The 13,557-nt window shown below is 37.5% G+C and overlaps 1 protein-coding gene across 24 annotated transcripts in view; it reads left to right on the top strand.

Annotated features, from left to right (window-relative positions):
* The window catches only part of MAGI2 (membrane associated guanylate kinase, WW and PDZ domain containing 2), a 696,944-nt gene that overhangs the window by 531,185 nt on the left and 152,202 nt on the right, over positions 1-13,557 (top strand). For all 24 annotated transcript variants that reach the window (XM_077783658.2, XM_077783653.2, XM_077783651.2 and 21 more), the window contains one exon: positions 10,499-10,556. In XM_077783658.2, coding sequence (XP_077639784.2) covers positions 10,499-10,556 — 58 coding nt within the window. The remainder of the gene's footprint in view (positions 1-10,498; positions 10,557-13,557) is intronic.

Below are 13,557 nucleotides of genomic sequence, written 5' to 3'. Positions count from 1 at the left end.
TGATTTACAGAAGAATTAGAAAGGCATAAAATAGTTAGGCAAAGCTAGGCTTAAGTGAAATACTGCAGTGAGAGATCTGTTTTTGTGTTTCATGTTCCTATATTCTGTAGTAACTTTGTGGTAGACCATACATCTTTTGGGATAGTTATAGCAGAAGCAGTCTGCTTATTTAAAGTACGTGTAGTGACCTTATACTTAAGAAGCTGAAGGGACTGGAGTACAGTAAAGAGCAGAAATTAAAAGACTGGCAGAAAAAGAGGAAATCAAATTGAAATTTGTTTATTCTGCCACTGAGTTAGTACAGCTTCAATTTGGAAACTTTACTTCAGCCATTAAGCACAAATGCAATTAAAATTAATTAATTTAATTTAAATAACCAATTTGTATAATACCCATGCCAGGGCATACACTGGGGAAAAGGTTACTTTCTGTTGGAATTAAATAGATCAGTTGCTGATTCCAAAATTGCTTGTATCAGTATTGTGAAAGTCAGATGCCTCATCTCTGGGCTGATGTTTCTGAAAAGGCAGTCATGACCTGAAATTCCCCTTACATGCAAATTGTCTAGTGCTGCATTTCATGAAAAAAGTGAGCACTCTTTTCTTCCAAAAACTACTTTTTCCATCTCTCTGTCCCATTTCCATCTTCATCCCACTAACACAGTATCCTCTCAGTCTCCTCTCTAGTGATTAGGTTGCTATTCTATTCACTCTTAGGGAGGTTTTACACTGAGAAGGAAGAGAGAAAAACAAAAGGAAGGCAAAGTAGTTCTTTCATCTTCTTCATATTAATGATTTTTTTTATTTTTATGTGGTGAAATGTCATAAAAAGTGACAATACACATATTTTCTATTCCCTTTGCCTTCCTTTTATTTTCACTTCTTCCTATAACTTTTCTTCTATGTTAGGATATGCCAACATTAATGAACATGAAACATGAAGAAAACATGGGTAGATCTTTCTTTTATTATTATGTCACACAGTTAAAAATGTTGAAGGAAAAGTGACTTAGAAACCTGATTAGTTTGTCATTGACACAAATAGATGTAATAATTCAACACAGAAATTGCAAAGTGTCCTTATGAATGCAAGCACATTGTGTCTGGTACATTAACAAAGGACCACACACCTGTTTCTCATGCAAAGTTCCTTTCTGATGCTGAAAAACTAGTACTGAGAGTGAGTTTTGGCAGATGACATTACAATTCAAATAAAGAAAAATAAGCTTGTGAGTTCATATATATTTCCTTGTCACTCAAATTCCAAGGGATTTTTTTAGCATAATGTTTAAAGTACGGAGTGAGTGTCCCCATAAATATCACTAATGGATAATGATGAATAAGTTATAACAAGAAGTTTCAGAAAGCAGTTCCATGCAACCAAAGCAGATTTTTATTGATTTTACAGCAAAGTAAAAAGTAATAAAAAATGTGCTTTTAAAGTTTTCACCTTCAACAAGGCAATGAAACCACCAAGAAGTAAAAAACAGACTCTAATCTTATTTCACTAGTATAAATGAGGGATTGCTGCTTCAGCAGGTGCAGTGTTAACATGAATTTTCCCCAGTGCAATGTAATCTCATCAATTGTATTGATTTATCTATTTCATCAAATACTATTTAAACCACTACTGTATCTGCATTATGCATATGCAGCCAAGTTCAGAACTGTAAAAACATGTTATTAAAAAGCATGGTAGTCATGGAAACAGATCATATAGAAAGTACCTTGAGGAGGATCCTACTATCTGATTGTATAGAACTTCACTGGCCACTTTATAAAATACAGAAATGTAAGATGCCTTGTACTTGATCACAGCACTAGTTTATTTAACCTGCTCTCAGATTTCCATCCAAGGTCATCTGGTGATTCTGAGGCAGTTGCAGCCCATCACAAATAAGTAATGTACCTTTGAAATTTTCCAGTCTGGGCAGGATAGTTTTTTATTTGTAGACCACCCACAGATACTCAGTTCATTGTAAGCATTCAAAGTCGTACTTGGCTATTTTTTTTTTTTACATTATCACTACAGATGCTACATTTTTCTGTCTCTTTTTATAATACATCTCTCCATTTCCATCACTGGCCTGTCAAATAAAATCAAGTAATTACCATTTTTTATAATAACAGGGCAGAAAAAAGCCACCAGAAAACCAGACAGCATTATTCTACGTGATTTATTTTGAAACATTGACTTGAGACTCCCAAGGCTCAGTGAGAAAAAGGCAGTCATGAAACAAATATTTTCTAATGTTGACTGAAATTTTAATTAAAGTTCAGTGTTGTTATTTTAAAAATCCTTCAGAAACAAGGCAAAATAATATGTTTGACCAGGAAAGATGGTTAGAGAAGATGAGGAAAAAGAGGCTTCCTCCATGCACAGGAGCAGCACGGCTGTACAGAGCTGTCCTGAGCATCTGGCTGATGAAGAGTCTAGGTACAGTCTGAAAGAGGCACCAAATCCAGCTTTGCAGGTGACCCCACAGGGACCCATCCACATGGACAAGGGCATGGCTGCACTGGGACCTAGCCAGGCTGCTGGGCTGGCCCAGCAGAAACCCTGGGAATTTCAACAAGGACAAATTCGGAGTTCTACACTTGGGCAGAATCAAAGTCGTGCAACAATACAGTCTGGGAACTGACTTGTTAGATTGCATCTGTAATACTGAATCCAGTTTTTGGGCCCCATGGTACACAGGAGTTCAGCAGAAGACAACCAAGACAGGCAAGGGCAGGGGCACTTACCCTCTAAGCAAAGGCTGAGGGTATTCCTGATTCCCACTTAATAAAGACACTGAAAATAGCACTGATATGTGTCATTTGGGTTTGTTACAGAATAATAAACTTTTTCAATTGTAATACTAGAGGTTAAGAGGAGAATTGATAACTAAAATTGTTGAATTTGAGTGAGAAAATGCCTGGCAGTCTCTCATAAAATCTGGGAGTAGCTACATACCTACACTGTTAGTAGCTACATACTTTTACATGAATCTTTTCGGGTCGCTAACCAAATTTGAGGGTTTAGGTTTTATAATAACAGTAAATTCAGTAACTCCACAAATTCACAGGGTATGCAGTTCAACACTTAACTACAAAGCAAAGAATATAAATAAAGTAAGAGACTGGAAAACAAATAGAAGTCTAACTTCATTACATAATGCATAGATAGAAAACATTGGTTTCTAACAAGGCTGAATTGATATAATCAGTAATGAGATACAAGCAGTGAAAGATCTGAACATCCAAAAGATCAAACAGAATGTTTCTGTTTTTTTCAGAATCTAAAGAATATAGCATAAAACAGCTGTGGTAATAAAATCCGTTTCAAAGGCAGAATCTTCCACGTTGCAGCTCGACGTGGCACGAAGCGAATCTGCTGAACCCCAGGAATACAGAGTGATAATGCAGGCACAATGAGTGGGCCGGTGCCAGATCATCTCACTGCAGCCCCCCTGCCACAGGGGTACCTTTCACTCGCCCAGGTTGCTCCCAGCCCACTCAGCCTGGCCTTTAGCACACCTGGCCGAGCCTCGGACCAGCCAGCGGGGCCAGCTGGGCTCATGGACATGAGCCCACCAGGGCATGGGTCAGGCTCCTCCAGAGAGCTGGCATCTGCAGAAATGTCCCTCATCCTGAAGGGACTTCATCCCTAGCAGTGCCCATGTCAGCTTAAAGCTCTGAGCTGTGAGGGTGTTGCAGTAACTCTGTTTATGTGTACCCTTTGTTATATTAAAAATGAGAATGGCGCGTAATTTGACAGAGAATTCAGAAATTTTACCATGCTCTTCTTAGAAGCTAAGGCACACTACTGTTTTACTATTCCAAGGAAGCCTGGATGCATTCCTATCCAGGCTTCTGAGCAAGAACTTGTAGCTAAACTGTGAGATATCTCTGTTTCCCCAGCAACATGCTGGTCACTTTAGTGGGAACTTTGAGATCAACGAGCAGCTGGTTTAAGCTTCTCTCTCCACAGTAGTTCTATAATATGAGCCAGGCTTCTGGTACAACTAATGCAGGAGTAAGAATGGAGAATAAGATAAAAGGATAACAAGATTTGATGAAAAAAAATTGTAATGTTTTAATATTATTTTTTCAATATTTCTGCTTTCCTTAAATCTATTCTTTATAAATACATGGAAAACAGGATTTTGCAAATTTGTTTGAAATCTTTTAACCGAAACTCTTGATTTTCTCTTGAAAAGGCCCATGGAAAGTACTTTTGACCAGCTTATTGCCCACTTACCTATTGACCACCGAGTTTCTTATTAAACCTTTATTAAGGAAACCACCTCAGGCACTGCCTACAATAATCTAGCTAAGTTCACAACATGAAAATTGTTTCATCCTTATTTATTTCTACTTGATTGGGGGTTTTAATTTTTATTTGACTGAAAAGGTAACAAGCCTTTTATAATTTTTTTAATTAAAAAACAAAAACAAAAACAAAACAAAAATACCAGTGATTCAGTTAACAACACTTTGTCACTGTGTTAATGCCAATCTTAATTAGCATTGCACAGTTCTGCATGTCAGAGGAATCAAGTATACCTAATGTTAAAAAATATCCCAACTGCTACCAGTATTTCACTTTTTAACAACGCTGGGAAAAAATGTTATTGAATATATAGTAATATTAAGTCATCTATGTTCTACATAGATGTTACAATAAGCACAGAAGGAAGAAGATGCATTTATCAGATGTCTTACTTACACATTTATTTCCATTGTGCAAGGAGAAATTTTGCATAATGACATTTTATTTGTGAGAATAAATTGCACATGAATGCTTTTTGATTGCAGACAGAACATAAACAGTCATGGTTCTGTGAAATTTGCTGATATGAGAATGGCAGTTGGAGAATGTGTGTTTAATGGAAATTGAACTTACATGGCTTGACTTGGAGGTGGTACATTCACTAGGTTTTCCAGATCTTCCATTAAAGGAATAGTAAATTTGGGGGTTTTTGTGGAGGTGGAATTGTCAGTCCAACCTTTGTTGTTATTTTCACTGAAAGAGTGAACAATTCAACTACCATTTTTACCTATTTTTTTTTCTCTCCCCACCCACTCAGGGTTACCATAGCATATACCTGTTGACTTCGTTCAGATTTTGAGCTCCAGATGGTATACAGATAGGTGACCTAGAACAATTCACATAGGTATGGGGGTAATAAGTTATATCCTGATTTTCACTGGGTAGTGTCATCCTCTCTTTCCTCATGACAACCCCATATCAGAGGTTTTTGGAGCAGCAGCACAACCACAGTATGTTCCATGTATCATCCAGACAATATGAACTTGCACAAACAAAAGCATCTAAACCAAGTATCTCCAACCCTGAGCTCCTGAGGGAGCAGCACAGCATGCCTGGAGCAGCATCCACCCCCTGGGAGTCTGTGTGCTGTGCATTAGGTATTACAAGCAATGGGGTTTTGTTGTAAGCTGTGCAGTGAGGAACACTGGTTTAGACTTAGAGATAAATATTTGCAAAGACTGTGTCTCTTAGAGGAAAGACTGTGACACTGCACTGGACTGTGGAGCTGCACTGTTTTTAACTTTTAATTCAGCTCTTTCGATACCCTCTGCAGTAGGTAACTGACTTGGAAAGGCAAAACTAAATTTGAAACAGGGAGAAAGAAAAGATAAGAGAGAAAGCAAGAGATGAAAAAATCACAGGCTTTTGAATGGGAAGATACAGTATTTTTTCTGAAAAATCCCCTATATATGTTAGAAAACAATTCCTGGCCTGTGCCTGGGTGTTAGCAAGGCAGGTGAACCAAACTTGTGTTCACCTCCACAGCTTCCACATGCTCATTGACAGTATTTTCAACAACAACAGAGGTTATATATATTTTTTTCTCTCTCATGCTATATTCCTTTGAACAAAACAAATATTTTGATTTGTCACTGAATCAGGAAATAAGCTCTCATCTTTCTTTCCAGTATGTCAGTGGGGTAGTGACACAATGCTATCTGTTGTTCTGAAACCTTGGAAAGTTTTTATGACTCTCTTTAACTCAGTGAATTATAAACTTCAGAAAAATTAATCTCTGGGCTTGGTAGTATGCTTTTTCATCTTGGAACATTAAGATCCAAAATGTACTCTTTCCTCCATCCCTAGAGAATGTTAAGTGGCACCATTAAAAATCATTCTAAAATGCAACAGCTTTCAGAAGGCAGAATAAGAGCATCGGCACCATTAGCATAAGCAGTCTGTGAGGAGAAGGCACTACAATTGATTATTAAAGCAACCTGCTCAAATTCATATTAGTCTTTCCTTTTTTTCCTTCTTTCTCTTTCTCTTTTTCTCTTTCTTTCTTTTTTTTTTTTTTTTTCCTATCCTTTTTTCTTGCTTTCTTGCTGTCTTTTCTTCTGACATTCATTGCCACTGGGCATTTAACTTTTAGAAAGGCAATTCTGAATTAAAAACTCACCCAGATGGTTACTGAGCAAAGGTTGTTTTGGATGACTGGTGTTGGCTAGATGCTGCTTGTCTTGTAAGGAATAAAGCATGCATTGCAAAAACTGGAGGATATAAACATACCATACAGACTATCCAGCACCCTTACATCCACTTGTGGTGTCAGCATTGCCAACCACTGCACAAACTATTACTGATTTTTAAAAGGTGATTTTATAAATATTCCTGAACAGCCCTGCAATGGATGATAGGAGGATGTTAGATATTTAAGGTTTAAAAATAAAAGGTAGATTTTTAAATTTTTTTCCTTCTATAAGAGAAAGCCTTCAGCAATCTACAGACTTGGAGGACAAGGGTGATAGAAGTTTTGAGTTCCTAAGGATGAAGATGTCTGGTTCATAGTATGCATGAACCAGTGCTTGCAAAAATTGCACACAAATGAGCATGCTGATGCTACCAAATGAATATCAGCTGTAAGATATAGGTCCTTTCCCTATTCACATCCATTAGCAATCTCCTTCACTAGTGTTATACAACAATTCTCTTTTACAAATATTTAATGTTCACTTTCATCCCTAATGATCATCCCTGGGTACAGTGAAATCAAAAGGAGAAACTGTAATGCCCTCACCCCTAATCTGGCAAATGCTAGGCTTCCTGTTTTATGAAGCAGTAGAGTATTTCTGTCCTTTAATCTTTCATTTCAAGAGTGAAAAATGGAATAGATGCCACAATTTAATGTAATGAAAAATAATCACAGTGGTCCTGAAAGCTAATGTAGCAGAAGATTTTTCTTAGAGAACCTCTGCAGTAAACTACACTCCACTAATCTTATCTGCCATTCTCAACAGGCGGGGGCCTGGGGTTTATGCTCTAGCAATTCTGTTTTACTGGTCAACACAGAATTTTAATTAAACATAGCTTATAGGCTGAATCTTAAACGGAATAGTAAAATCAGAGCATAACCTTACATGGAGTGTATTATGGTACACAAAGGTGATCTTGTTTTTCTTTCTTCTGAACCCATGGCTAATTTATGATTTTAAATAATCAGCTGTTCAATCCATGCATTTAAAAGTGTGTTCTCCTTAGTATGTCAAATACATTAAATTTTTACAGATTTTTACACTAGTAAATGGAATTTTTCTTTTTCCTTCTCAGTAGTTGTGCCAGTTCATAAGTACAATTAAGTATTACTTCAGGGAAAAAATAGGCCAATAGGTTAATAGTGAATCCTAAATTATTTCAGATTTTTATTAATATGTAAAATTAAGTATGTTATCTGCATCTATATACTTGTACTTATTTATTCCATACTTTGAAAAAATGCATCTACTAATGGACTTTGGGAGAGGAACTTGTGCACACCTGTGTGTGTATGTATATGGGGATGTGTGTGTGTTTGTGTGTACTTTTATGTACAGGTCTTACTGGTACCCGTCTGAGTTTTCTTTAAAGAAATATAATTTTAGATGGACAGATATGAAAGAAACATGAAGTTAATTAGCCCAAGAAAATTATGCAAGGTTACATGAAAATAAAATGTATTAATAATACATAAGCTAATATTTTATATTCATCCTATATCATAGTGTTTGGTAAGAGCATAATTTTTCATAGAAGATTTTTGCCTTGCTTATCATGCATGAGTTGGCAATTAAACTTTCTGTAGGGGCAGTACAGGATTTGTGCATCAGCTGATTTCTTTTTTGAATATATATGGATTACATTACACAGTCTTGTCCCAAGATACACAGGATTTTGTGAGAGCTGTTGTAGGGTGATTCACTTCATTTTACTCAAGTTCTGGGAAGGTCTGGGAAGAGCATCAACAGGGCTTTCAAATGCTTAGAGCCTCAACATGCCAGCGATGTGCCCCTGCAACAACGTGGGTCAGCAGCCTCCTGGGATGCACTTGGCAGAGCATCACCAGCAGATCAAGGAAATGATCCTGTCCCTCTGCTCAGCACAGCTGGGACACAGCTGGAGTGCTGGATCCAGGGCTCCCAGTACAGCAGAGACATGGACATAAAGACAGTCCAGTGAATGGCCACTAAAATGATTAGGGGATGGAGCATCCTTCCTAGGAGGAAAGGATGAGAGACCTGGGACAGTTTCGCCTGAAGAAGTGAAGGTTCAAGGAAGATTTTGTTAATCTAAATGAATACATGAAGGGAGGTGCAAGGACAGAGCCAGGCTCTTTGCAGTGGTGTCTGGACAGGAGGCAAAAGGGCACAGACTGAGTAACCCAGAAAGGTTGTGGAGTCTCCATCCTTGGATATATTCAAGCACTGAATGAAGATGGTCCTGAACAATCTGATCTGGCTGACCCTGCCTTGAGAGAGGGGTTGGGCTAGACAACCTCCAAAGTTCCCTTCCAACATCAACCATTCTGTAACTCTGAGACCAGCTTGAATACTTTATGCTGCCTTTATTCCTATGAAAAGACAATAACAAAATAGCCCTGACAAAAGTAGTTCATAATGTGGACTTAGGAAGATTTCAAAGCTAACAATATTCTAAGAATAATAGGAAAAAATTGAGTATCAATATTATGCCTTCTGCTATAAAAAAAAAAAAAAAATAATGCAATGTGGCATTTCCTCATCTGCCTGGCTCTGGCAGAGGGTTTTATCCTTCACTGCAGGATTGGAATAGGCTGAGCAGGAACATCCCCTGGGGGCAATGTGACATGAAGATCACAGCAGTCTAAAAGGGTTCACTCAAGAAAGGATCAGCCACTACAGATGCATTTAAAGGAGAAGTAACAAGCAGAGATTAACGTGCTTTTCTTTTATCCCTTTTATCACTCAGGCTTTATTTTCCTATTTGCTCCTTTGAGCAAGTCAATAATTGTCCAGTCATATTGTCAGTGAAAAAAAAAAAGCTCAAGTCCTCCAGGAATACTTCTTTATGACTAGTGTAATGACTGTTCAATATGATCTACATCATTTCTGTTCTGTCTAGTTCAGTAACTCATTGTCTCCAAAAAGTTACTTTAAAGTAGTGCAACAGAGTTTAAAAAGAAAAAAAAAAATCTAAGATAAGGAATTCCAGAGTCAAATTTCCTTTTAGAATCTCAGTACCACTCCCCATACATTGTGTCATAGTCTTTGACTGCATAGAAATCAATACCCGTTATGCAATGGGAATGCCCATCCCTTTGTGAGTCTCCTCCATCCATGTCACCACTTGGTACTGAGGTTTTTACTCTGTCCATGTCAACTGAAATACTTGTTGCTTCTGTTTGGTGCCTTTTAAACACAAGATGAAATTCTGTTGGCAGTATAATATTTTTTTAAGCATTCAGTGTTAGTGATAATAAAATAAGTATCAATGTACATTAATAGATATGTGGCAGTTTGGTTATAAATGAATGATTTTCAAGATTGTTGAATTAATATTTACAACAGTTTCATTTTTAAGACCAGAATGTTTTAGGGATCTCTGTTTCTGAAAAATGTAGTTAGCTTTATGTCCAGAGGATGCTAAAATATCTTATTTTGGTTTGTGCTTTCATGCACTGTTATGTGCTCCTATGTTCCTGATATATAACTTACCTATGGAACAGGATGCCTTTGGAGATTGTAGAGTTGCCATCCCAGTAAGAAGAAAAATGCAAACATTTCTGTATACTATCTGTACTTAGATGGCAGGAGACAAACTCTTTTCATTCCTTCTAGACCAACTTTTCCAGGATTCCTAAGGAAAAAAAAGCTCAAAAAGCAAATTCATTTTTTGTGTGTTTTCCTCAAGAAAATAGAATGCTCTCACTTCCTCTGGCAGTGATGTCACACAAGATGTGCTACAGTTGTTGGCTCATGCAACTGCTGGAACAATAAAGAAGTTCAACCAAAATGTGTTGCTCTAGAAACTAAGAGCTGGTTTTACATGCAAATGTCCAGGTTACTACTACTTGTGGCTGGGGTGTGTTCAAGATTTGGCATTTGCTTTAGTCACTGTATCTAATTTCACTATTATTTCCCTCAACACCCAGCAAAGATCCACAACTTTGTTATTAGAAATCTTTGCATTCTGTACTGCATTTACTGAGAGGGATTAACTCTTTGTTTTTCAGAGCTTCCATATGGCTGGGAGAAAATTGATGATCCCATTTATGGCACTTATTATGTTGAGTAAGTTCCCAAGTTCAATATTAAGTTGCTATTAATATGTCATGACCTAATACTGGTATCCTCTGCAATGCTCAGCCTGGCAAGGAATGGGGACAATTACTTGGCATGTTAAACCTATGGGTATGGCAGGAATTCTCAGTCATCAAGGTAATTAATGTATATTCAAAGTATATTTGAATATATAGGTATATTCAAAGTATATTTGAATATATAGGTATATTCAAAGTGTCCCAAATCAGTGACTCAGGCATTCAGTCACTCTCTTTATCCAGGGTCTGGTTCCATGGTACCATTCTAGCTGACACTTGTACAAAGAACAATATCCATTAAAGAGATGTTGCATTTTCTATCTAAGCTTTGGATATTCAGCAAGGTATAAATCTTGTTAATCAATTAATAGAGCAAATCATAATAATTTCAGCTCAGTTAAAATCCATTTCTGGGTAATCCTCACTTGCTGCAAATCAAGTGTTTATACTGGTTGTGCCAGAAGTCAAGGTTTTTATATGCTGTATATGAAATTTAATGGGCTTTTTTGAATTTAAAAGTGCAGCTGAAAACAATATAAATTCTATTTTCATAACACAATCCTTGCTTTCATTTTCTTCAGATTCTGTTTTAGTTATGAAACAAGAAAAAAGCTTCTTCCTCTGTGCAAAGGCCAACAAAATGCTTTTGTTTGAAGTAATGGTAGGACCTGGCCAGTTTGTACATAAGTAAATCTGAGAGATTATTTCCTCTGCTTTTTAACTTAACATAACGAATGAGACTTATGAAAAATGAATCAAGATTCAGATTGTGATACCTGTTTGGAAGGGGCCAGTTCTCACTTTGCTCTCTACAGTCAGTATGCAAGAGAGGAGACTGGAAGCCACTCCTGTCACTGTGCAGATAGCACTTGCAAGGTTGAGAAACAACTATCCATTAGTGCCTTTTATTAAACAAGAGAGATCTTCAGAGAATATTGTCCCTGTTGTCCCTGACCTAAAATCTCCATTTCAAATCTTGACACTCAAGCAATATATTTATCTAGTTGCTTCATAGAAAATTGAAAATTTCCTTTGTGCATCACATTTTTCCCTTGGTCTCTTGAATCCATACCAACACACTGACTGCAGGATTGCCCTGGACAAGTATTGGAGATGCAGCTTTTCCTGACTTCAGGATATGCTGCTAGTATGCAAAGGTTCAGGTGTGCAGGGAGATCAAAAACTCATCTAATTGCTGCAAGTCTAGAAGATGTAAGATGCTCTTTTCCTACCTGCTGTCATAGCAGCAGCTTGTGAATGCCCATGCATGTTCCCCAGCCTTCTACAAAACAAACAACAGAAAGTGGTGCTTGTTTCTTGCTTTGCTGATTCCTTCTGTCCCATTCTCCAGATGCCAGAGCACCTGCTCTCCCTCTTTGTCCCCAGCTTGCTTCCTGCCCTCAGGTGAGAGAGACAGCAACTCCATTTACTTTGCTGCTCAGCTCAAGTCACCTCAGTCAGTCCAGATTCAAGCAAAAGAATAAGATTTGAAGTGCCTAAGTAATACCATTAAATTACTCCCCCTTCTGATGCCTGAGTTCTTCTATGGTGTCCCCAGGTAGGCAGGGGCTGCAGTTCTCATAGAATTTTATACTTAACCCCTGCCAAAGATTTCTGCACGTGCAATTATGCAGCTGCTGGGTGTAAGTAAAGCTTCTGCCCCAGTGGTTTTCAGTGTATTTTGAGGTATAACAGGTGGCGTGCAATTTCTGTGCAGTAATCTCTTACTGAGACTCCCTTGGTTGTTGGTGCAGCCCGAGGCATTCTGGCACCAGCAAGGCTCACACTCCACTGCAGAGTCAGAAAAGGAACAAGTATTTATCTGTATTTCATGTCCAACCACAGGTAAACAGATGCAAGGCACCAGGCCCAGATGTTATCGTGCAATTACATATTTTAAGGATGTTAGTGCCAAATTTATTAATACTAGCACAGATAAGATTTGTGGACAAAAACATCAAACCTACTGCAGTCTCTGAGGTTTTTAGAAGTGGAATGGATGCTCATGGAGTGGCATTAAAACTGCAGCCCTGCTAAATTCACATGGAGTTTTATAGTCAGTAAAAATGTAGCTGTAGTTTAATTTGCTGTCTGAGCTCAATAAGTTTGAAACAAAGATTGCTTTCCATTTTTCCTGCTACAATACATAACAGCCACAGTTTTTTTATTACCAATCCTCAACAGATGAGTTCATTTTTAACTAGATAAAATCAGATTACAATACACTTTCTTAATTTTGTCATAAAAGTAGGAAAATAATGAAAAGCAAGATTACAAAATTCCAGATATTTAGGTCCACTCCAAGTTTACATGCAGGCCTACAAAATCCTCATAGAAGCAGGGTTTGTACTCTGCTCACTGAGGAGCTTGTATCCCATGGGGAGTTTGTACAGTTCAGCAGTGAGGCAGACAGACTCCATTTCACCTTACAAGGAGCAGCCATGTTCAGCTCAAATATTCTGAGACCAGAGAAAAGCTAATAGAGAAAACAAGCCAAAACAAAGACATTTAAACCTCTTGCTAGTCGAGTTCCTAAAGACAAATCACAACCTCTTTGCAAATTCTGCTAAAAAAAAAGTTTCCATTATCACTACATCTCTTAATCATGCATTAATGTAGGTGTGAGATAATATTATAATTTTCATTTGCTTTGTTATGTAGGTCCAGGCTTCATTTATAATGTGACATGTGACATAAATGAGGTGTTTGCTATATGTTTGTTAACTTTCATGCAGTCTGGTAACTGTTAATCTGTAAACTAAGAACTAACAGCACTGAGCTGTGCAGGACTATGGAGAGAATGTAGTCATTAGAGTGCTCTGTGTCTTTCCATTCTAATTGCCAAAAGATTTTTCCCTCTTTAAGGATGACTAACTACAACACAGAGCTCAGTTTTCAGACATGGCCTCTTTAATAGAACAGCTAAATTAGCTGTACAGGCATTTATCCTGGAGAAACATACCTCCTTGATT

Source organism: Lonchura striata, chromosome 1A (assembly GCF_050655825.1).
Source record: "Lonchura striata isolate lonStrDom1 chromosome 1A, ASM5065582v1, whole genome shotgun sequence".
In the NCBI taxonomy this organism is placed as follows: Eukaryota; Metazoa; Chordata; class Aves; order Passeriformes; family Estrildidae; genus Lonchura; species Lonchura striata.
This window is presented reverse-complemented; position numbering and strand designations above follow the sequence as displayed.